The sequence below is a fragment of the Hypanus sabinus genome, chromosome 23, assembly GCF_030144855.1.
Source record: "Hypanus sabinus isolate sHypSab1 chromosome 23, sHypSab1.hap1, whole genome shotgun sequence".
Taxonomy (NCBI): domain Eukaryota; kingdom Metazoa; phylum Chordata; class Chondrichthyes; order Myliobatiformes; family Dasyatidae; genus Hypanus; species Hypanus sabinus.
In genome coordinates, this window is record NC_082728.1 from 5,209,994 (window position 1) to 5,235,200 (window position 25,207).

At 46.7% G+C, this 25,207-nt stretch overlaps 1 protein-coding gene across 1 annotated transcript in view; it reads left to right on the forward strand.

The window, feature by feature from the left end:
* Positions 1 to 9,989: 9,989 nt before the first annotated feature.
* wu:fj29h11 (uncharacterized) overlaps positions 9,990 to 25,207 on the forward strand; it is a 157,395-nt gene continuing 142,177 nt past the window's right edge. Inside the window, exons 1-5 of the mRNA XM_059949087.1 lie at positions 9,990 to 10,021; positions 13,727 to 13,993; positions 14,051 to 14,320; positions 14,378 to 14,564; positions 19,047 to 19,344. Of these exons, the coding sequence (XP_059805070.1) occupies positions 9,990 to 10,021; positions 13,727 to 13,993; positions 14,051 to 14,320; positions 14,378 to 14,564; positions 19,047 to 19,344 (1,054 nt within the window). The remainder of the gene's footprint in view (positions 10,022 to 13,726; positions 13,994 to 14,050; positions 14,321 to 14,377; positions 14,565 to 19,046; positions 19,345 to 25,207) is intronic.

Below are 25,207 nucleotides of genomic sequence, written 5' to 3' on the forward strand. Positions count from 1 at the left end.
ATCCGGCGGTCCGACAGCCCATGGGCCTCCCCCCTGCACATGGTGCCCAAAGCGACGGGAGGCTGGAGACCGTGCAGTGACTACCGCAGGCTGAACGAGGCTACCACACCGGACCGCTACCCTGTGCCGCACATTCAGGACTTTGCGGCAAACCTGCACGGTGCACGGATCTTCTCCAAGGTAGACCTCGTCTGAGGGTACCACCAAATCCCGATGCATCCTGACAACGTCCCCAAAATGGCTCTCATCACCCCGTTTGGCCTTTTCGAGTTCCTCCGCATGCCGTTCGGCCTGAAGAATGCCGCACAGACGTTCCAGCGGTTAATGGACGCGGTGGGACGGGACCTGGACTTCGCGTTCATCTATTTGGACGACATCCTCATAGCCAGCAGCAGTCGTCAGGAGCATCTGTCCCACCTCCGTCAACTCTGCGCCCGACTGAGTACGGTCTTACAATCAACCCCGCCAAATGCCAGTTCGGACTCGATACCATTGACTTCCTGGGCCACAGGATTGCTAAAGACGGGGCAACCCCTCTGCCCGCTAAGGTAGATGCGGTCCGCCACTTTCCCCGACCCACCACGATCAAAGGCCTTCAGGAATTCGTAGGTATGGTCAATTTCTACCACCGCTTCCTCCCTTCAGCTGCCCGGATCATGCGCCCCCTGTTCGCCCTGATGTCGGGTCCGAGCAAAGACATTACCTGGGACGAGGAGTCCGCCGCCGCTTTCGTTCAAACGAAGGAAGCTTTGGCGAACGCCGCGATGCTAGTACATCCCAGAATGGACGCCCCTACCGCCCTCACAGTGGATGCATCTAACACGGCAGTCGGTGGGGTGCTGGAGCAACTCATCGCAGGTCGCTGGCAACCCCTGGCGTTTTTCAGCAAACACCTGCGGCCACCCAAGCTCAAGTACAGTGCTTTCGACCGGGAACTGTTGGCGCTCTACCTGGCAATCCGGCATTTCAGGTACTTCCTAGAAGGTCGGCCCTTCACCGCTTTCACGGACCACAAACCGCTTACCTTTGCGTTTACGAAAGCGTCCGACCCCTGGTCGTCCCGCCAGCAACGCCACCTGTCCTACATCTCTGAATACACGACGGATGTCCGGCACGTCTCGGGTAAGGACAATGTCGTGGCGGATGCGCTCTCTAACCCCAAACATTCATGCCCTTTCCCAAGGGGTAGACTTTGAGGCACTGGCAGAGGCGCAGCAGGCGGATGAGGAGATTCCGAGTTACAGAACCGCAGTCTCCGGTTTGCAGCTCCAGGACCTCCCCGTAGGCCCGGGTGAGAGGACCCTACTCTGTGACGTCGCCACCGGCCAGCCCCGTCCTGTCGTCCCGACAGCCTGGCGGCGCCATGTTTTCGACTCCATTCATAACTTGGCGCATCCCTCCATCCGGACAACTGTCCGGATGGTTTCCAGCAGGTTCGTTTGGCACGGACTCTGCAAACAGGTCAGTGAATGGGCCAAAACGTGCATGCACTGCCAGACGGCCAAGGTGCAGCGGCACACCAAAGCCCCACCGCAGCAGTTCCATCCCGCCCACCGGTGTTTCGACCACATTCATGTGGATTTCGTGGGCCCCCTGTCAGTGTCGCGCGGAGCGCGGCACCTCCTGACTATCGTGGACCGGTTCACAAGATGGCCAGAGGCGGTCCCGCTCACCGACACCACCTCCGAATCTTGCGCCCGAGCCCTGATCACCACCTGGATATCTCACTTCGGTGTACCGGCCCACATTACCTCCGACAGATGCGCCCAGTTCACCTTCAGCCTGTGGTCAGCTATGGCCAGCCTTTTGGGGACTCAGCTGCACCACACAACTGCCTACCACCCACAGTCGAATGGGCTAGTGGAGCGTTTCCACCGTCACCTGAAGTCGGCCCTCATGGCCCGCCGGCGGACGAGCTTCCCTGGGTCCTACTCGGCATCCGCACAGCGCCCAAGGACGACCTGCACACCTCGTCGGCCGAGTTGGTATACGGCGCGCCCCTGGTCGTCCCCGGGGAGTTCCTACCAGCCCCACGGGGCCAAGACGAAGATCCCGCAGCAGTCCTGGGCAGACTACGCGAGAAGCTCGGTAACCTGGCCCCCATACCCACTTCACAGCACGGGCGGAACCCGACCTGCGTACCCAAAGACCTGCAGAACTGTAAGTTTGTGTTTGTACGAAGGGGCGGGCATCGGCCACCGCTGCAGCGGCCATACGAGGGGCCGTTTATGGTGCTCCGGAACAACTGGTCCACGTTTGTGCTGGACGTTGGGGGGAAAGAGGAGGTTTTCACGGTGGACTGCCTCAAACCGGCCCATGTGGACCTGGCGCAACCGGCCAAGTTTCCGGCACCTCGTTGCAGAGGCCGACCTCCCAAGCAGGTTCTGGCCCAGACTGTGGACATTGGGGGGTGTATCGCCGGTTCTGGGGGGGGGGTTATGTGGCAACCCATTTCCTGGCACATCCGAACCGGCTCACAATTAGATAGCCTACGGGGGTTTGCGAGCACAGAGCTTTGGAGCCTCTGCGCCACGGGGGGCAGGTTGAGGGAGGCTTAAAAAGTGAGGCTGAGGATTTCGAATAAAGTTTTTCCTTCGACTGCAGTTACCGACTCCATGTCGTAATTTTAGCGCTGCGTGTAGCACACCGCTACAGTACTATAATAAATATCTACTGTCAAAAATGTACTTCTAATTTCAACTTTAAAAATTTTTTTTTAATTAGTTATTTTATGCATTTTCTATATCACTACAGACAGAAAAAAAACCCAAATCAAAATGAAAAAAATTAATACAGTGCAAAAATAAACATACTGTAGCGGTGTGCTACACACAGCGCTAAAATAACGACACGGAATCGGTAAATTGCAGTCAAAGATAATTTTATTCGAACTTCACAGCCTTGCTTTAAAGCCTCCCTCATCCTGCCCTCCCGGGCGCGGATACTCCAAGAGACATGTATTCACCAACCCCCGCAGGCTTTTCTCCCTTTGTTGCGGACCTGGCCTTTGTGCCTGCACGCTGGCTAATTGTGAGCTGGTTCGAGTGTGCTAGCAAGTGGGTCGCCACAATACAATAATACTATAATACAAAAAGATAATTGAGGAAGCACCCAAATTGAAGACATGTAAAATTAGTATCCTCCCCAAGCCACGCAACAAAAAAAAACTCCAGACCAACCACGACACAATATAGAGAGTATAAATCAGGACATTCAAACCCCCAAAACTGTAAATACACTTAAAAACAGAAGATAATAATGCTTACTACCAAAAAAAAGAGCTGAAAGCAAGGGACCGAAAAAAAAACCTTAGAAGGAAGGTTATGAAAGTACTCATAAAAGGTCCCCAGACCTTATGGAACTTTATATCCGAATTAAGAACTGAATAATGAATTTTTTCAAGGTCTAAGCAGGACATGATATCATTAAGCCATTGAGCATGCGTGGGCGGGGCAACATCTCTCCATCTAAGGAGGATTAAACGTCTAGCCAGGTAAAATTTTAAATCAGTATTATTAATGACATATTTACGGTTTTATCAAAACATGTAATTTCTATTAAACACAAAGTACACAGCAGATGCTGTGGTCAAATCAATAGGTACAATTTCTATGGCTGAAAACAACAGAAACATATTTTATATTACAGGCAGGTAAGAATATGCTTCTCAATTAAAGGACATTCAAAATGAACGTGTTTCGACTCAAGTTCTCAATTTCGCAATCATCAGTGTTCTGTCACTTTCGTATCAGGGTGGATGGCTGACCAAGTCGCCTACTTTTCGTTCTGGGATCCAGGTTTCTATTTTTATCCAAACCAATAGAACAAAATCTGTACCACAAAGACGATGTGGAATGGAGCACACCGTCCCCCAGAGATACTTCATTATTTTATTTTGGGGATAGAGCGCGGAACCAGTCCTTCCAGATCTGTGAGCCACACCATCCAGCAGCTCACTGTTTAACCCTGAACGTTCATTTGTTATGTGCCATGTTGTATGATGTGGGCGATCCTGGTCTCATGACTGTGATTGTTCTTGGCAAATGTTTCCACAGAAGTGGTTTGCCATTGCCTTCTGGGCAGTGTCTTTGCAAGACGGGTGACCCCAGCCATTATCAATACTCTTCAGAGATTGTCTGCCTGGTGACAATGGTCACATAACCAGGACTTGTGATGTGCCTCAGCTGCTCATATGACCATCCACCACATGCTCCCATGGTTTCACGTGAGCCTGATTGGAGGGAGGGGTTAAGCAGGTGCTACATCTTGCTCAGGAGTAACCTGCAACTAGCAGAGGGAATAACTGTGGAGATGTTCTGTGCCTCCACCCCATCACCCATTCTGTAATCATAGGACAACTTACAATGACCTACAAAGCGGTACGTCTTTGGACTGTGGGAAACCCACGAGAAAGCATCATGGTGAATGCTTGACCGTGGACCGCTAGATCTCCAGGGGAGACAAAACAAGTAGGGCAAGACCGGTATAGATGAGGGGCCTGCCTAGCCGCTGACAATCCCTGAGCTTCTGGAGAGGGGGAACACAGTAGATGAAGACAGGGTCTGAGACCCAAAGGGAGTCCACTGAATAATCAGATTATTGGTTGGACTTACCATGTCTATTCGTAGTTTTTCAAAACTTCAGTGACTTCATCCATAAGACATATGAGCAGTATTAGGCCATTTGGCCCATTAAATCTATTCACCATTCCATCAAGTCTGATTTTTTTTCAATCTCTCTCAACCCCATTCTCCTACTTTCTCTCTGCAACTTTTGATGTTCTTACTAATTAAGAGACTATCAGCCTCCATTTAAAATATACCCAATGACTTGACCTGCACATCCGTTTGTGGCAATGAATTCCACAGATTCACCAGCTTCTGGCTAAAGAAATTCCTCCTCAGCTCTGTTCTAAAGGGATGTGTTTCTATACTGAGGCTGTGTCCTCTGGTCCTAAACTCTCCCACTATAGGAAACAAAGTGCTGTTTGACCAGTGCCTTATAAAGCCTCAACATTACATCCTTGTTTTTATTTACTGTTTCTCTTGAAATGAATGTTAACATTGCATTTGCCCTCCTCACCACCGACTCAACTTGCAAGTTAACCTTTAAGGAATCCGTTACTATCACGAACAATTGATAGGGTGAATGAGTTCTGTTTTTAACCAAAGTTGGAATCAAGGACTACAGGGCGCAGGTTTAAGGTGAAAGGGGAGAGACTTATTAGTAACTTGAGGGGCAAGGGGATGGCATCACTGGTTACCTGTTCAAATGGGGATTGATTAAGGCGTTCTTGTTAGAGGCAAATCATATCACATGCAGAGCATACCAACTGGCTGCACCGTCGTCTGGTATGGACGGGCCACTGCACAGGATTGGAAAATACTGCAGAAAGTTGTAAACTCAGCCAGCTCCATCATGGGCTCCTAGCCTCCCTGGCATCAAGGACATCTTCAAATGGTGATGCATCAAAAATGCAGTATCATCATTAAGGACCCCCATCACCCAGGACATGCCCTCTTCTCATTGCTGCCATCAGGGAGAAGGAACTGAGATCTGCTGGTGCATTAGTAACTCCCTGTGTACATAGTTCATTCTAACACAAATATTTGAACTAATATTTGTTAATTCGTTCATTCATTATGTCAAACACTCAACATTTCTGGAAAAGCTTCTTCCTACCCCTCCTATCAGATTTCTGAACGGATAATGAACCCATGAACACAAGCTCAGTATTTCCCGTCTTTTTGCATTACTGCTTTAATTTAATTTTTATATATACATCTTATTGTAATTTGTACTTCTAATATTATGTTTGGAATGTACCTCAGGACATATGCCAGTGATGTACTTGCCGTTCCCTCAATGACCCGGAGTATGATAACGAGGAACATTTCAAATGAGACCCCTACCACCCATATGCTAACTCTGATATTTATGGTTGGTCTTGCGATCAAAACGGAGGGGACTGTGGAGGAAAATATTGTGAGTTAAGGATTTTGATAGACAAAGGGTTGTTAATATCGGCTTTTTGAGTATGCAATCATCTTAGTTTGTTATAGATATGGCCTTGGCTTTCAGCAGAGATGAGTCTTAGAATAAATTCTCGCAGTTGCTTACCTTGTAAGAATTAGACTTAAGGACACGAGACAAACTGTTAATACAAAGTTGGACACAGGACTGAATTGTTAATTTTTGGCTGTGGCTGCGGGTATAGTTTATCACAAAAGAACTGCTTGTAAACATAGCTTGTCTCTCCTCCAAGTCAGAAGGTTAATGGACTTTGGGGTTTGCTTTTGCAATCGATCTGTATACACGTAAAAGGAGCTGTACTCTCTGGATTATCTGGAGTTCAAAATCCACTGGAAGGTGTTGGGGGGGGTGATTGAATCACAAGCTGAAGGTGGGGGAGGATGTAAAGAGCTGGGAAGTTGATTGGTGAAAGAAACAGAAAGCCATGGAAGAAAGACAAGCGGGGAGGAGCATCAGAGGGAGGCGACGGGCGGGCAAGGAGATGAGGTGAGAAAGGGAAAAGGGGGTGGGAAATGGTGAAGGTGGTGGGGGGCATCACTGTAAGTTTGAGAAATCATCAGGTTGGAGGAGGCGACCCAAATGGAATATAAGGTGTTGTTCTTTCAACGTCATCACGACAGTGGAGGAGGCCATGGACGGACATCTCAGAATGGGAATGGGAAGTGGAATTAAAATGGGTGGCCACTGAGAGATTCTGCTCTTTCTGGTGGGATCCTTCGCAGATAACTTACTTCCTGGAAGGAGACCATTCAAGTCAGGTCAAGTCACTTTTATTGTCATTTCAACCATAACTGCTGGTTATGAGACATTTTTCAGGACCATGGTGTTACATGACACAGTACAAAAACTAGACTGAACTATGTAAAAAAACAACACAGAGAGAAAAAAAAACACACACAACAACTACGCTAGACTACAGACCTACCCAGGACAGCATAAGGTGCACAAAACAGTGCAGGCATTACAATAAATAATAAACAGGACAATAGGGCAGTAAAGTGTAAGGTGTCAGTCCAGGCTCTGGGTACTGAGGAGTCTGATAGCTTGGAGGAAGAAACTGTTACATAGTCTGGTCGTGAGAGCCCGAATGCTTCGGTGCCTTTTCCCAGATGGCAGGAGGGAGAAGAGTTTGTATGAGGGCTGCATGGGGTCCTTCATAATGCTGTTTGTTTTGCAGATGCAGCGTGTAGTGTAAATTTCTGTGATGGCGGGAAGAGAGACCCCAATGATCCTCTCAGCTGACCTCACTATCCGCTGCAGGGTCTTGCAAAAGGAGATGGTGCAATTTCCGAACCAGGCATAGCTCATGTATCCCTGGGAATTTCCTTAGCAATTTAATTTGCTTAACAAACATAAACAACACTTCTCTGACCATTAGCTGACAAACTTCTCGCATTAGGAAAACAAAAAAGAAAAAAAAAATTAACATCCCTTCTTTGAAGTCTGAACATTATTTACTCCTTGTAAGGCATCATTAGTAACTCCTAGAGTTAAGTCTTTTTTCTTTACATGTTTTTTCTGTGGTTTTTAATAGAATTGTATTTTTTTCTGTCTTATATTTAGTTTGTGCTGTACAATCAGAATAGGGTTTATTATCACCCGCATGTGATGTGAAATTTGTTAACTTAGCAGCAGCAGTTCAATGCAATACATAATCTAGCAGAGAGAAAAAAATAATAAACATAATAATAAATAAACAAGTAAATCTATTATGTAAATTGAACAGGTTTTTTAAAATGTGCAAAAACAGAAATACTGTATATTATTGTCCAAAGATTCAATGTCCATTTGGGAATCGGATGGCAGAGGGGAAGAAGCTGTTTCTGAATCGCTGAGTGTGTGCCTTCAGGCTTCTGTACCTCCTACCTGATGGTAACAGTGAGAAAAAGGCATGTCCTGGATGCTGGACATCCTTAATAATGGATGCTGCCTTTCTGAGACACTGCTCCTTGAAGATATCCTGGGTACTTTGTAGGCTAGTACAAAGTGAGCTGATGGAGCTGACTAGATTTACAACCTGCTGCAGCTTCTTTCAGTCCTGTGCAGTAGCCCCCCGCCCTCCAGACCAGACAGTGATGCAGCCTGTCAGAATGCTCTCCATGGTACAACTATAGAAATTTTTGAGGGTATTTGTTGACATGCCAAATCTCTTCAAACTCCTAATAAAGTATGGCCACTGCCTTGCCTTCTTTATAACTACATCGATATCTTGGGACCAGGTTGGATCCTCAGAGATCTTGACACCCAGGAACTTGAAATTGCTCAGTCTCTCCACTTCTGATCCATCTATTAGGATTAGTATGTGTTCCTTTGTCTTACCCTTCCTGAAGTCCACAATCAGCTCTTCGTCTTACTGACGTTGAGTGCCAGGTTGTTGCTGCAGCACCACTCCACCAGTTGGCATATCTCACTCCTGTACGCCCTCTTGTCACCACCTGAGATTCTACCAACATTGCTTGTATAGGCAGTAATTTTTAAAAATTGTCCAAACAGCGTATAATGCGTTGTATTAGGACCCAGGCACCGCGCAGAGAAACGTTCCAGGCCTGGACCATGCCGCCCAGCGATTCACTCTGGGCCTAGATCTCGCCACTCAGCCAGAAGCCGTTCTCGACCTCTCCCAAATGGCTTGGCACCTAGAGCAATTCTATCTCACTCCCGGTTTAGATGGACAAGCAGCAAAACTCCTCTGCTTCGACTCCTCCTTTTCGAGTTGCTCACTCCAAATCCATCTGTGTTGATTCTGCAACGCATGCCTTATCCCTCAAATTCGTTTCGCCTTCGCTCGCCGCTTCATTGTTCGCGGTAAGAGTTTCCCATAATTTGCTTCATAAAAGGAGTAATTAATGATGTTTTTAGACGAATTTCTTGCCTTTCGAACTACCAGTAAGCTGTTGCATACCTCAGTAACGCCATCGTAAACTGGAAGCCAATACATGCCAACGAGCACTGGGCCCACCCGGTGGTGATGCGTGCGTGATCATACTAAAACCATACACCGCCTCGAGATTCATCTTCCTGCAGCATTCACATGGAGAATATAACTATTCCTGCACAGCATCTTGTGACCCTGTGATCTCTGTCTCAGAGGCCGAAATCAGAACACCTTTCAAGCGGGTGAACTCTCGCAAGGCTTCAGGCCCTGATGGTGCAGCTGGCAGGGCTCTGAAACCCTGGGCCAACCAACTGGCCGGAGTGTTCAAGGACATCTTCAATCCCCCACTGCTGCAGTCGGAGGTTCCCAGCTGCTTCAAAAGGGTGACAATCAGACCAGTGGCCAAGAAAAGCAGGGTGAGCAGCACCAATGATTATCTCCCAGTGACACTCACATCTATGGTGACGAAGTACTTTGAAAGGTTGACCATGGCCAGAAACAGCTCCTGTCTCAGCAAGGAACTTGACCTACTGCAATTTGCCTATCCCCAGGATAGGCCTACAGTGGATATAATCACAATGGCTCTTCACTCAGCCTTGGATTACCTGGACTACAGCAATCCCTGCTGTGTAATATTGACTACAGCGCAGCATTAAACACAATCATACCCTCAGTTCTAATGACCAAGCTGCAAAACGTGGGCCTCTGTACCTCGCTCTGTAACTGGATCCTCGACTTCCTCATTGGGAGATGACGGTCTGTGCGGATCAGAAATAACATCTTCACCTCACTGACGGTCAACACTGGCGCAACTCAAGGATGCAGGCTTAGCCCACTGCTTTGCTGTCTCTACACCCAGGACTGTGTGACTTGGCACAGTTCAAACACCATCTATAAATTTGCCAATGGCACTACTATTACTGGAAGAATTTTAGGTGGTGATAAGGAGGCATACAGGAGTGAGAGAGATCAGCTGGGTGAGTGGTGTCACAGTAACAACCTTGCACTCAATGTCACTAAGACCAAGAAATTGATTGTGGACTTCAGAAAGGGTAAGTTGAGGGAAAACACACCAGTCCTCATGAGGATTCTGACTGGCCGCACCATCGTCTGGTATGAGGGCCCACCATACAGCATCGAGGAATGCAGCAAAGGGTTGTAAATTCTGCCAGATCCATCGTGGGCACGAGCCTCCCCAGCATGCAGGACACCTTCAAAAGACGATGCCTCGAAAAGGTGACATCCATCATTAAGGACCCTCATCTCCTAGGGCATCCCCTCTTCTCACCTCTACCGTCAGGAGGCTGAACTCTCACACTCAATGTTTCAGAAGCAGCTTCATCTCGTCCTCCATCAGATTTCTGAGTGGGCAATGAACCCATGAACACTGCCTCAGTCTATTTTTCTTCTCTTTTTGCACTACTTATTGAATTGAATTGAGTTTTTTATGTACATCTATTGTAATTTATAGTTCTAAAAATTATTTTTGTGTATTGCAATGTACTGCTGCCGCATTACAACAATTTTCACAATGCAAACACGAGGAAATCTGCAGATGCTGGAAATTCAAACAACACACACAAAATGCTGGTGGAGCACAGCAGGCCAAGCAGCATCTATAGGGAGAAGCACAGTCGACGTTTTGGGCTGTTACGTCCGTAGCCCCCTCCTTTGTGAGAATCGCCAGAGCACAGTTGGGTTGAGTCAAAAGGGGGCCCAAGACATGAGGGGGAGATGTGCAGATTGTCACGTTTCTCCCCCCCCCCCCATAGCGATGTAAAGCTACGGGACATGGCCATTGTCTCTTGGAGACAGATTTGTGGATTGAGATGCTCTGCTACGTGAATGCCCTCGGGCAAAGTGGGCTGGTTGAGGGAGAGATTGCATCACCCCCAACCTGATTGACATCTACGACCCTGCGAGTCAGAATAAAAGAGGGGCTGTAGGAACAACCCCTCAGACACACCAGAAGAAACGTTAAGCGACCACATAACAGCAGATGGTCATCGGAAACCAAGCCACGTGCGTTCAATTCTGTGGCTGGAATTGGTGGCTGAAACCATGGAAAATGGCTTTTTAGCTAACAACGGGGAAACCCGCTCCCCTGACTCAACAGATTGGCATCATAAAAGACTTGGGCAAGTTTAAATGCCTCCCTCTCTTAAACCCAAAACGCTGCAGCCTGAACAAGCTAATGACTTTTATATTTCCATCGGACAATACATTATCCCCGAGACAACGATAGAGTTACGTTTTATTGGTTATGATCATACCTGTGACTTAGATTTAGTATTCACAATGTATATTATCTGTATGTTTGCATTAATCTTATTTTTGTGCCCCTGTTATCAATAAATACTTTAAAAAATAGTACCATCAGACTTCAACGGACCTCTCTATCTTTGCTGGTAAGTGATCCAGTTACGGGATTTCGTAACAGGGCTGAGACCCTTCATCAGAATTTTCACAATGTGCTAGATGCCAGTGATATTGAACCTGATTCTGGTTCTGGTAACACTGAAAGCACGAGTTGTAGAGTCCTTGAAAGTGAATCCATAGGTTGTGGAATCAGTTCAGAGTTGAGGTGATTGAAGTTATTCACACTAGTTCAGAAGCCTGATGGTTGTGGAGTAATAACTGTTTCTGAACCTGGTGGTGCAGGACCCCAAAGCTCCTCTACCTCCTTCCCGATGGTAGTGGTGAGAAGAGAGCATGGCCTGGTTAGTGGGGGTCCTTGATGATGACGAAAAAGCACAAAAGAAGCAAGTTTTGTTTGACTACAGTGTCTCTTGGTGTTATCATTCCATGCTTTAGTTAATTAAATACAATATTAGTTGATGGGTGGCGGAGTGGTGATACATCTCTACCACAGGAGACGTAAGGTGCTCCTTCCCTCCACCAGCCTACAGGTCACCCTTGGACAAGGTGTAGCACCTGCTTAGCCCCCTGATTAGGGTCATGTGAAGCCATGGGAGATAGTGATGGATGGCCTTATGAGCAGTTGGTGCATCTCACAAGTCCTTGTCATGCGACCACTGACACCAGGTAGACAGTCTCTGAAGAGTGTTGATAATGACTGGGGTCATCCATCTTGGAAAGACACTGTCCAGAAGAAGGCAATGGCAAACCACTTCTGTAGAAAAATTTGCCAAGAACAGTAATGGTCATAGAAAGACCATGATCACCCACATCATATGACATGGCACATAATGAATGAACGAATTAACAAATATTAGTTCAAATATTTGTGTTAGAATGAACTATGTACACGGGGAGATACTAATGCACCAGCAGATCTCAGTTGTCTAGTGACTTATTATTCAGAGCTATGGCAGGACTGTGTTCCTATGAAAGGATATAGATTTAGATTTATTAATCACTTGTACATCAAAAGATACAGTGAAATGTCTTGTTTGCAACAACCAATACAATCTGATGATGAAGCATCGCCACATCTTCTAGTGCCAACAACAGAATCAGGATCAGGTTTACTATCACTGGCGTATGTTGTGAAATTTGTTGTTTTGTGGCAGTGGTACGTTGCATTACGTAGCAATAAAAATTATAAATTACAAGAAGAAGTGTATATACAAATAAAAATCAAATAAGTAGTGTGAACAGAGAGGGAAAAATAGTTGAGAAGTGTTAGTGGGTTCATTGTCCATTCAGAAATCAGAAGGTGGAGTTGAAGAAGCTGTTTCTGAACCGTTGAGTATGTGCCTTCAGGCTCCTGTACCTACTCCCTGATGGTAGCAATGAGAAGAGAGCATGTCCTGGGAGATGGGGGTCCTTAATGATGGATGCTGCCTTTCTGAGGCATCACTCACCACGTTCATCAGAAGAGCATGCAGCCAACTTACAACCAATAACAGGAAAACAAATCCCTTTCTCACCCACCCCTGCCTCCCCCCCCACTCACATAATCAGATGTGCATCCAGCCACAGGACAGCCTACCTACGGGGCTGATCTTCACACTCTCTGATTTCTGGGCTCTGATCTCCAGATTTGCCAATCATGGGCCTCTGACCTCAGACCTCCAGCTTTTCCTGTCCTGTGCTAATTTCTCCCATCCATTCAGGTTGTTGTGGCACCTCCTCAGGCAGGTCGAGAATATTGTCCTTGAACCGCTTTTTCTGCCCTGCAGGAGCGCGCTTTGTGTCCTTGAGTTGGCCGAACAGGAGTTGTTTCAGGAGGTGGGAGTCAGGCATATGGACTGACCCATCGCTATTGGTGCTGTGTCACGATTCTGGCTATGGAGTTAATGTTAGTTTCCTCCAAGGTGCTAGAGTTAATACACCTGTTCTTCCAGCTAACTCTCAGAATCCTTCGGAGGCATCTTTGATGGCAAGTTTCTAGGGATTTTATGTGTTGTCCATAACTCTGCTCCATTTAGCAAGGGGGGGGGGAAAGGACTTTAGCTTTATAGAACAGAAGGTTAGTGTTGGTCCCAATCTTCAAAAACCCTCTTTCTTAACCTGACAAAAGCTCCACTGGCACAGCCTAATCAGCGATTTATCTTCAAGGTCAGTGTTGGCTCTTGAAGAAAGAAGGCTGCTGGGATATGGGGAATGATCAGTATTCTTCAGAGGGATGTTATGGATTTTGTAGGAGCTGTGTTTTCTTGATGTTTAGATCAAGTCCCAGGAGCTTGTATACTCTGGCATCCATTATGCACTGCAGAATCTCCTCAGAGTGAGCGTTGTCATCTGCCCCATGATGGAGGTAGTTGACATCTTGCTCTTTGCTTTGAAACCTGACAAGACAACGAAATACAAGTGCCGGTGATATTGGACCCGATTCTGCCCTCTTTGGGGCAGTGTCCTGACCCTCAGCGGGGCTCCGGGCTCCCGCGTGGGAAGCGAGCGAGTGAGGCGGGGAGCGCTGCTTCCCGGAGCTGGCGCCGGCGGCCCGCGGTCCTCCCAGCGGCAGGGGGCGCAGAGGGTCCGCTCCGGGCTCCCGCGTGGGAAGCGAGCGAGTGAGGCGGGGAGCGCTGCTTCCCGGAGCTGGCGCCGGCGGCCCGCGGTCCTCCCAGCGGCAGGGGGCGCAGAGGGTCCGCTCCGGGCTCCCGCGTGGGAAGCGAGCGAGTGAGGCGGGGAGCGCTGCTTCCCGGAGCTGGCGCCGGCGGCCCGCGGTCCTCCCAGCGGCAGGGGGCGCAGAGGGTCCGCTCCGGGCTCCCGCGTGGGAAGCGAGCGAGTGAGGCGGGGAGCGCTGCTTCCCGGAGCTGGCGCCGGCGGCCCGCGGTCCTCCCAGCGGCAGGGGGCGCAGAGGGTCCGCTCCGGGCTCCCGCGTGGGAAGCGAGCGAGTGAGGCGGGGAGCGCTGCTTCCCGGAGCTGGCGCCGGCGGCCCGCGGTCCTCCCAGCGGCAGGGGGCGCAGAGGGTCCGCTCCGGGCTCCCGCGTGGGAAGCGAGCGAGTGAGGCGGGGAGCGCTGCTTCCCGGAGCTGGCGCCGGCGGCCCGCGGTCCTCCCAGCGGCAGGGGGCGCAGAGGGTCCGCTCCGGGCTCCCGCGTGGGAAGCGAGCGAGTGAGGCGGGGAGCGCTGCTTCCCGGAGCTGGCGGCGGCGGCGGCCGCCTGAAAGGAGAGTCCGACCGGGCGCGGGCAGCAGCAGCAGCGGGGACCGCACCGCTCCGCTCCGCCGTGTTTCCGGCCCCGCTCCACGTGAGTCCGGCTGGCGTTTATATCTCCAATGCTTTGTGTTTCTTCACGGGCTTTCTGCTTCCCCTCACTTTTCTGGTTTTTGGAGAAAATTTGGGTTATTTCTTCCACTTTGGTTAAACTCAGCCTTGCCTTGTGTTAAAGTGGCTATTTTTTCAACTCATTTGGAGAATTATATCGCTATGTGTATGTATGAATTACGTGGTAAAGGCGACTGAAGAGTCTTAGCGTCTATCATATCCCCGTTATTTGTTTGCAAAGGTGTCTGAAAACTGTCATACTGGGTCCTGTCATAACACCCCCATGGTAAGGGTGTTTGAAAAGAGTTATAACCTCAGGATTCTGCAAATGCTGGAAGTCTTGAGCAACGCACGCAGTTGCTGGAGGAACTCAGCAGGTCAGGCAGCATCTATGGAGGGGAATAAACAGTCAACATGTCAGGCTGAGACCCTTCTTCGCGACTGCAAAGGAAGGTGCAGAAGCCAGAGTAAGTTGGTGAGAGTGGGGAAGTAGTAGGAGCTGTGGCAGGTGATGGGTGCTGAGTGAGGCAGGCTCCAAGAGTCAGAGAGCAGCAGGACCAGGAGCATTCATTCCCCTCCATAGATGCTGCCTGACCGGCTGAGACTTTGTGTGCGTGGCTCTGGATTTCCAGTATCTGCAGAATCCGTCCATTTTTGATTTGCTGCTCGACTGCGAAGTCGAGTGTGTGTACCCTGGAAAAGTTAAATCATCTTCTCGGGAGTTCGGTGACACCCTCTCTCAATGCTCCCTCTCATCAACATTCTAATATGACGAATGGAACGTGCATTGACCTGAAATTTTCCTGCTTTCTGTTAATGATGCTGGTTCACATCCAGTTTGCTTTGAGCCCTCTCTTCATTTCTAATCTAGTTTTGTATCGTGAATTAGAGAAAGCTGGTGTAGATGCCTTACTTACTGCCCATTACACTGCTGGTGTTTAGGGCAGCAATGAAGTTCCTTCATCTCTGCAGGTGTTCATTGTGTCAGTAGTTTCCTCTCTGTTTTCACTACTGTCAGTGGAGACTCAGGAACACTGTCACACTCAGATGTAGAATAATCCTTTATTGCTGTTTCCGTAACAATTTTGTGTTTACTAGTCAGTGTTGTTAGCCGTGAGCTAAACCGCCAAACCTGGAGGACTCTTGGTTGGTCCTCTACCCCTTGACCTGTTTGGCATGGGTGACCCTGCCAAGAACCAAACCATAAAGCCCCCGACTGCAGCCAAAGCAGCTCTCCGGGTCACTGAGGCACGCCAGCCTCCAAACTATGACAAGGTTGTGGTCCTCTTGGAAGGGTGTAGATGCCTCATTACCTTTTATTGAATCTTGGGCACAGAAGGAGCATCCATACCAGTTTCTTAAAATGTTAAAGATTCTTTATAAACAAAATTATTTTTAGATATCAGTCAGATAATTTTTGAGAGAATTTTATTTATAGAACTAGTTAAGGGTTAATTTCATCTGGGGAGAATAGCTTTCCGTCTTGGGGGAGATGCAAGAGATTCTGTAGAAGCTGGAAATCTTGAGCCACACACACAAAATGCTGGAGGAACTCAGCAGGTCAGACAGTGTCTGTGGTCAGAGTAACACACACAAAATGCTGGAGGAACTCAGCAGGTCAGGTAGCATCTATGGAGGGGAATAAACGGTCAGAACTGGTGAAGGATCTCAATCCAAAGCATTGACTGTTCATTTCACTGCATAGATGCTGCCAGTCTTGCTGAGTTCCTCCAGCTCTTTGTGTGTGTTCCACCTTCCACCTCTCCTCCCTTTCTTTACAGGACTGTTTCAGGTTCCCTCCAAGCTCTCTGGATTTTTTATGTTGTAACCCTGTCTTTCTCTGCGTGATTTCTCTGTTCGAGTTGTCTCCTGTTTCATCAGAAATAAGAGACAACTTGTGGTGACTCCTTGTGGTGCTCAGATGTGGCAGTCTTGTTCCCCTGACCCGGAATATGTAAGTGCTGACCTTTTATTACCAAGCGAGATCTCCATGATTCTGACCACAGTTTACATACTGCCAAAAGCTGTCATTATCCAGGCATTTGGTGTATTGAATGCTGCCATTACCAAACAAGAAACATCCCTCCTTGACGCATTTCAAATCACAGTCAGGCTTACTTGAAGAAATCTCTAGCCCGTTATCATCAGCATATAACCTGTAGGACCAAAGGTCCCAACACACTAGACCATTGCTCTGCTACAATTAGGGATACCTGCCTTCCCATGCCCAGACCGCATTTAGGGAAACCTGATCACTTGGCTATCCTTCTCCTACCTGCATACAGGCAGAAGCTAAAGAGCAAAGCTCCAACAAAGAGGTGGTCATGGGAGACAGAGGAGTGGCTATGGGATTGGGCTGTGTTCAAGGTCTCATCAGAGTATCTGAATAAATACACCACGGTTGTCACAGACTTTATGAAAACAGTTGTGGATGAGTGTGTCCCCATCAAGGTATTCAGAGTCTTCCTAACCAGAAGCCCTGGATGAACCATGAGATCCACGACCTGCAGAGGGTCAGATCAGAGCCATTCAGGTCTGGTGGCCAAGTAAGGTGGTGGAGGTCCAGGTACGATCTTTGGAAAGCTATCTCATGGGTGAAGTGGCAATTTCGGACCAAATTTGAATCACTTAAGGACTTGAATGCTATTACCTCTTGCAAAGTGAAACCAAGCAATGTAGGCTCCCAGAGGAGCTAAATTCCTTCTACGCTCACTTTGACTGTCCAAGCATAGAGGAACCTTCATGAGCTTCCACAGCCTCCGATGACCTTGTGATTTCAGTTTCTGAGGCTGACGTGAGAGCATCCTTCAGGGGGCTGAACCCACAGAAAGCATCCAGCCCAGATGGGGTACCTGGCCAAGTACTGAAGACCTGTGCTGATCAGCTGGCTGGAGTGTTCAGCAATATCTCAAATCTCTCACTTCAGCAGTCTGAGGTATCCACCTGCTTCAAGCAGGCTTCAATTATACCAGTGCCTGCGTAAAACGTGGTAACCTGCCTCAATAACTGTCATCCAATAGCTGTTACATCCACTGTAATGAAGTGCTTTGAGAGGTTGGTGATGAAGCACTGACTGAGAAGCAAATTGGATCTGCTTCAGTTTCTCTACTGGCACAACAGGTCCAAGCAGATGCCATTTCATTGGCTCTTCACTCAACCCTGGAACATCAGGGCAGCAAAGATGAATACATCAGGATGCTCTTTATTGAGTACAGCTCAGTATTCAATACCAGCATGCCCTCAAAATTAATAAGCTCCAAGACCTTGGTCTCAATACTTCCTTGTGCAATTGGATCTTCGATTTCCTCACTTGCAGGTTCCATTCAGTTCGAATTGGCAACACCATCTCCAAACAATCTCCATCAGCACAGGTGCACCACAGGGCTGTGTGCTTAGCTCCCCTGCTCTAATCGCTTTATACTTATGTCTGTTAGGCTAAGCACAACTCCAGGGCCATATTTAAGTTTGCTGATGACACCACTGTTGTTGGCTGAATCAAAGGTGGTGATGAATTAACGTACAGGAGGGAAATTGAAAATCTGGCTGAGTGGTGCCTCAACCCCTCAGTTGAATGTCAGCAAGACCACGGAGCTGATTTTTGATTTCAGGAGGGGGAAACCAGAGGTTTCCTCACTGGGGAATCAGGGTCAGCAACTTTAAATTCCTCGGTGTTATTATGTCAGAGGACCTGTCCTGGGCCCAGCGCGTAAGTGTAATTGCAAAGAAAGCACGGCAGCATAGGAGTTTGCAAAGATTTGGCATGACACCTAAAACTTAGACAAACTTACATAGATGTGTGGTAGAGAATATATTGATTGGTTGCATCATGGCCTGTTAACGGAACACCAATGCCTTTGAGGAAAAAATTACCCCCAAAAGTAGTGGATACAGCCCATTCTATCAGGAAAGCAGCATCTGTCGTCAGGGTCCCCACCACCCAGAACATGCTCTCTTCTTGTTGTTGCCATCTGGAAAAAGGTAGAGGAGCCTCAGGACCCATACCACCAGGTTCTAGAATAGTTCCCTCAATCATCAGGTTCTTGAACCAGAGGGGATAACCTCACTCAACTTCACTGGTGTTCTTGATATCTATCTATCTATTATTTGTATTTGTGTTGTTTGTTCTCTTTTGCACACTGGTTGCTTGCTCTGTTGGATGTGGTCTTTCATTGATTCTGTTATATTTCTTGGATTTGCTGAGTAGGCCTGCATGAAAATGAATCTCAGGCTGACACAGGTATAAGTACTTTGAACTTTGAAGTAAACCCAGCTGGTCCTTGACTCCCCTACTATAGGAAACATTCTTTCCACGTTGACTCTATCTAGGCCAGCCTTACTTAGGCTGTAAGGCTTTTTGATTGAATAGCTGATTTCAGTTGGCAATGTGTTAATCATATTTGTCTGGAGGTAGAATCCCATGCCTGACCTGAGGAAATTATACTAATAACTTTTGCTTCCCTTACAGGACCTGCTAGTAGCTGAGTTGCGCAGTGCTCTTCCTGAGGGCTCTCTACTGAGCCCTCTCTCCAGTCTTTACCTACCTGTGCATGGGAGATCATTGCAACAGGCTGATTGTGGGCTTCAGTCTCTGTCAAGCATGCTGGACCAGATGAACGATGTGCTCTGCTCACATTACAAAGCACAAAATTTGACCGTTAATCCCGCCAATAGGACAGAACCAATAAAATATGGCTGCCCGCCCATCAGTGCGACGAGACATTTGTCCTTGGTGAACCAAATGCGGACTCCAGAACTCGACCTGGGTAAGAAACAATGCCAAAGCACAAAGTAAATTTATTAACAAAGTACACATGTGTCACCATGTACAACCCTGAAACTCGTTTACTTGCAGGCATACTCAGTAAGTCCAAGAAACTCAATAGAATCAATGGAAGACCACACCCAAAGAGAAGGGCAAACATTTGAAGCCCACAATGTGCTGGTTCGGCATCATTTTGGTGATTTGCCCTCTAGCCTAGCAACGTGAACACTGAGTTAGAGGTTACTAGAACATTAACCTCAGTGCTTGTTGTCTTCGTCCGCTATCACCTGAGCTGCCTTGCAGTGGCTATTGAGTACATTTTCCTTTCTAGTTTTACCACTGAGTTGGTAATCTGCAGCCCTTGATAAGTACCTTCCCATGGAGCTCCACAGTAGCTCCTTGTGCGTTTTTTTTTAAATCAGGACACACTCACTAGGAGTCAAGCTGTCTCCTGTGGGGCTCTCCAAGCAGCAGAAAACTGTCGAGAGAAGCAGACCATATGCACTTTGGGTTAATTTCACAGAATTGTTAACTAAACTGCCCACCGTAATGTGTATATCAGCCTCTCAGATGAAGAGCTCCCAGTAGTGATGTGGGTCACCCTGTTACCAACCTGAATGGACTTAGTTTAGTTTACTTATTTAGGGCTGCTCTGATGCACCATGACACCATGGGAAGGGCTGTAGGCTATGGTCTGCCTTCCTCATGATACATAGCCATTGCTTTAATGGTTCCATTCATTCATTTGAATTGTCCTGATGACTCTGTATGATGTGGACCTTCAGTCAACACAATTCCTGACAAACAGTCCCAGTGAAATGTGTTCCTTGGTCAGAGGCAATGTGACATGACAGTCCCCATCTCGAACTATAGTCCTTGATCATTGTTTTTGTTGTGTGTATGCCAGTGGCTTCCTTTGCTGGAATAGCTTACACTCATCCTGAAAACTTTTCCACTATTACCAGCACATCTGAGTATTCCTGACACTTTGGTAAAGTTAATGTAATCAACTTGTAGGCACAGTAATGGACCAGTTGGGGCAGGAGCAATTAGTCATGGCGGCTTCTCTGCTGTTGCAGGACACCAAGCTTCGGTCCGAAACTTTGGATTTCTCCACCACTGGAAGAATATGATTGTCTTGTCCACTCCAGTGTGTCCCAGGGAGCAGACCTGCTGTGACTAGTGCCCTATCTCCTTGCTCCATCAGAGTTTAGTTTCATACCATTCTCCATACAGAACCACTTCTCGTCCTTAGAGCACTGAGCTTGCATCTCTTGAGTTTCATGTATGTTTGTCTGTGATAAGGAATTCAAGTCTGTTTCCATAACTTCGGTGGTCATGTGTTCGTGGTACTTTAAATTATTTTATTTTTTTTACTCCTTGTGCTGCTTGTTTTACAGTTTCATCTATGAATACATTGTATTCATGTTGGCTTTTACACATTAATGCAGCCTCTTCTGATAGTATTTGTATATCATTCATTAGTTGTGCGAGCTCGCCAATCTTGATTGGGGTTCCTACAGCTGTAAGAAATCCTCTTCACTTTTATGTTTCCAAAGCAACTCCAAAATGCATCAAGAATCATGTATGTGATAGCTGATCTTCTTTCTGCCACCTTACAGCCTCCGGTCAGGGCTTTCTGTTCTGCCTGTTGCAGAGAGGTACCAGGAGTCATGCTTCCTGGTGTCGGTACTTCAGTTTTGGAAACAATGGTCCATCCAGCCATTTGAACTTCACCCTCAGTCACTGAGGAGCCATCAGTGTGCAGAATCAGATCTGTGCTCAGTAGAGAGTCTCTTTGTACTGATTTGCATCTTCAGGGCACGGTCATGGTCGTGATAGACTTCAGTGTCCACTGTAGCTGGATTCACTGGACTTGCTCACAGGAGGATGAAATGAGGTGCCTTGTGAACAGTACACCATTTGGACCACTGAGCAGCTGTTACTCGAGAGGCCCTGTTCATTGTCAGTGAGGTGTGTACTGAGTGTAGTGTTGTGACTGTGAACAAAGTCAGTGGAGAGACACTGAAGCTGGTGGATAATGAAATCTTTATTCAGCACACAAGCGGGCATTATAATCAAAACACTCTTGGAAGTAGAGGCCTTCTAAAGTCACATTTTTATACCCTTAAGGTCAATGGTAACTACAGTTACAATGACATCATTTACTTTAATACTTTGGGTTGACAATGCTTCATTTAAGTAACATAGAGTTTTCAAATACCTGAATCTTCACTCTAGATTTAATGTTAATCACCACTGCCTCTGAGCTGCATAAGCAGACATCTCAGGTGAATGGGTGTTTCTTGGTTTTCAATTAACCCCAGTTCCAGCTCTGAAGACTGGTTGCTGTTGAAATTAATATTTGCTATATTCCATAACTTCAGAATACACCCTAACGAACGGACATCGAGCATTTAAAACTTGATTGAGCACAATGCTAGCAACAGACTTGACTACCAGTTAAGTTGCCTGCACTGCTCGTAAACACGGTCCCCATCCTAATAGTAGGTTATCCGATTTGACTGATTAATAACCAACAGGACGTTGTCGGTCTCCATGTTCCTGAGTCAAGATTGTTGTCGTGTAACCACTTTTTTCGTTGATGTACAGAAATTCCTAATGCAAGGACAGAACATAATGTTGCCTTTGAAGTTTGAAATGCTTCTAGTTCATTAAGAGTTACAGGGTCCTCTGAATGCTTACTACCCTTCACCAGATTGTTGAATGCTGGTGCAGTTTCAGCACACAAATCGACTCATACTCCGTCAGTTACACAAACCCAGAAATAATCGGAGTTGCAGGTGGTTTTGCTGATTGGATGACCGCCCCACAATCCTCAGTGATTTCTCATTTACCTTGGGAAATTTTCTGTCCCAAGTAAAAAGAGCTTTATTCTGTAGACACATTTTAAATTAAAAGGGAGTCCTTGTGCAGGATTCCCTAAAGGTTAATCTGCAGGTTGAGTTGGTGGTGAGGAGGGCAAATTCAATGTTAGCATTCATTTCAAGAGAACTAGAATATAGAAGCAAGGATGTAATGTTGAGACTTTATAAGGCACTGGTGAGGCCTCATCTGGAGTATTGTGAGAAGTTTTGGGCCCCTTATTTAAGAAAGGATGTGCTGACATTGGAGAGGGTTCAGAGGCAGATGGTTCCAGGATTGAAAAGCGTGTGATATGAGCAGCAATTGAAAGCTCTGAGTCTGTACTGACTGGAATTTTGTAGAATGAGGGGGGAATCTCATTGAAACCCATTGAATGTTGAAAGCCCTTGATAAAATAGATGTAAAGAGGATATTTCCTTTGACGGGGAGTCTGGGTCCAGAGGCCGCAGCCTCAAAATAGAGAGACATCATTTAGAACTGAGATGAAGGGGAATTTCTTTAGACAGAGGGTGATAAATCTGTGGAACTTTGCCACAGGCAACTAGCAGCCAGGTCACTTGGTGCATTTTAAGGCAGAGGTTCTTGATTCTTCAGATCACAAAAGGTGATGGGGAGAAGGTAGGAGAATGGGGTTAAGAGGGAAATGGGTCAGCCATGATGAAATGGTGGAGCAGACTCAATGGGTTGAATGGCCCAGTTCTGCTCTTGTGCCTTGTGGTCTTGAATTACTACTTGTTGCAATTGGCCCTTGTCCAATTTTGAGCTGTGACCTTTGGAGATCTCTTCTGGTCTGTGGTGTTGGATGCAATCAAGTCATCAACCACATCCTGTATGATAACTGAATCAGTGGTTGGTAAATCCCTCAGATGTTCCCTATGGGCCATGTGGTAGACAGTGGGACTGTGGTGGAGCTCTTGTGGTAGACTCATCCTTTGGTATTGTTGTTGCTGTAAAAGCCAATCATCGTTGATGTTTGGGCGCCACTGGTATGGACCAGAATCCAGTAGCCATATCAATAACTGTAAACTACTTCTGTGATGGCTTCAGGGCATTCGGAATAACACAGGAATACAGATTTTTTTAAAGATTTGCTTCCTGAGATATATTTTTTTGTTTTGTTTATGATAGACCAGTTGAAGCTAAACAGAAACATAATTTCAGATTACTTGTATCACTTAGGAATCTGAAGAAACAAGAAGTTAACTTTTATTGAATGTAATGTGCTTCATTGCATAATGGTGCTGATGCTTTGCAATAGTCCAACTAAGCTAAAAATGTTTTGATGATAATTTTCATTTGTACTCAGTGTCTGAGGCTTCTCACTTAAGTGTCCAACAATAATCAGCCAACATTGATGGATTCCAGTTGCCCTGATACTGTTTCTCCATGACCACAGTGTCCTAGTGAAACCTGTCACTGTGCTCGTCACTGACAGCACCAAGATTTGCAGGGAAGAAGTCTAAATGGGAAAGCAGAAAATGAATCTTTATTGACATGTTGCACTTCATGGTTTTGTATGCTTGAAGCATGTTGTCTGCCAGCTGCATGTAGTTTGGTGCTTTGCAGTTGCCTAGAAAATTTTCAGTAATATCCTTGAATGCCTTCCATGTGGTTTTCTCCAGTCCCACTAGAAGTTCTTTGAATTGCCTGTCATTGATAACCTGATTTGTGGATCAACAAAAATGCCTTCCTTCATCTTGGCATCAGTTATTCTGATTTTAATCATGAATTGAAATAACAAATACAGGCAATTTTTTAAATGGTGCATGATAGGCAAATTTCATGGTTATTTTCATGATCTGCAACCCAAATCCTAAGGTATACCCAAAGGTATTCAGGAAGCAAGATCTTTGCTGTCCAGTGTAATTGATGGATCAGCCACTAGTGGGATTATCTTGTCAATACATTGCCTAGCAACTTGATAAGCCACTGTCAGTGTCCAGGAGCCATTCACTTTCTTAACAGGCCGACGGTAAAATACCTTCCCAGTAAACTTAACACAATCAATTTCCAGTTGGCCATGTGGGATAGTTAGTTAGATCTGATTTGGCCAACTGCATGAGCTTCCAGGTGATTCCCCTCCATAAACCGAAGGGTACCGGTTAAAGTTAACGAGATTAATTCCAAGAAGGGGTTGTGAGATGTCTGCCACCCAAAAATGGATTTCTCATTCAAGATTCAAGTACATTTATAAATCTTGATTCTGTATCTAATAAGAATTCAGCACAATCATTTCCAATTAATAAACTAATATAAAGTTCTGCAGATGCTGGTATGGAATAATGGAACTTCTCAAGGTATAGACTGGACATGATGTCCCTAAGCCACTGAGCATGGGTGGGCAGGGCAGCATCCCTCCACCTGAGCAAGACTGTGCACCTGCCCAAAAGAGGCAAAAGACAGCGTGCAATGTTTGAGGTACTTAATAATATTTGAAATTATTGAAGTTGTGTTGTTGGGTCAGGGTTGCCCAAAATTTGTGGGGCAGAGGACTGAACTTGTCTATCCTGTTTTTGATGCCAACAATTTTTAGCTTAGTTCAAAAGATGCCCTTTTTACCACAATATTGACATATTGCTCTTGGGGGTTGCTGTGATTCATTCACCTGGTGGATTCTAGTCCATCTGTTTCTGTTGGATCATGGGTGTTGGTTGTTTACTCACCTGCAGCAGGTGTGCCTGTTGACTCATAGTCAGTGGATGATGATCAACTGGTAGCAGCCCCAACTATAACGATCTTACTTCCACTTCAGTATCTAGTTCTACTTGCTCGGTCGCTTGCACTAGCTCACTATATGGAGCACCAGTTTCACTTCAACTCGATTTTTGCAGCTTCACCATTTTGGTGGTATCTGGTGTCAGGGTGACGTCAAGTGACCCTATGTGGATTCCTCCATGTTTTCTTCATTTACTGCTGGAAACTCTTTGAGTTGCTGTCCATAGCATTCCTCGTACAGCAAGTCCCCGGGTTAAGAACGT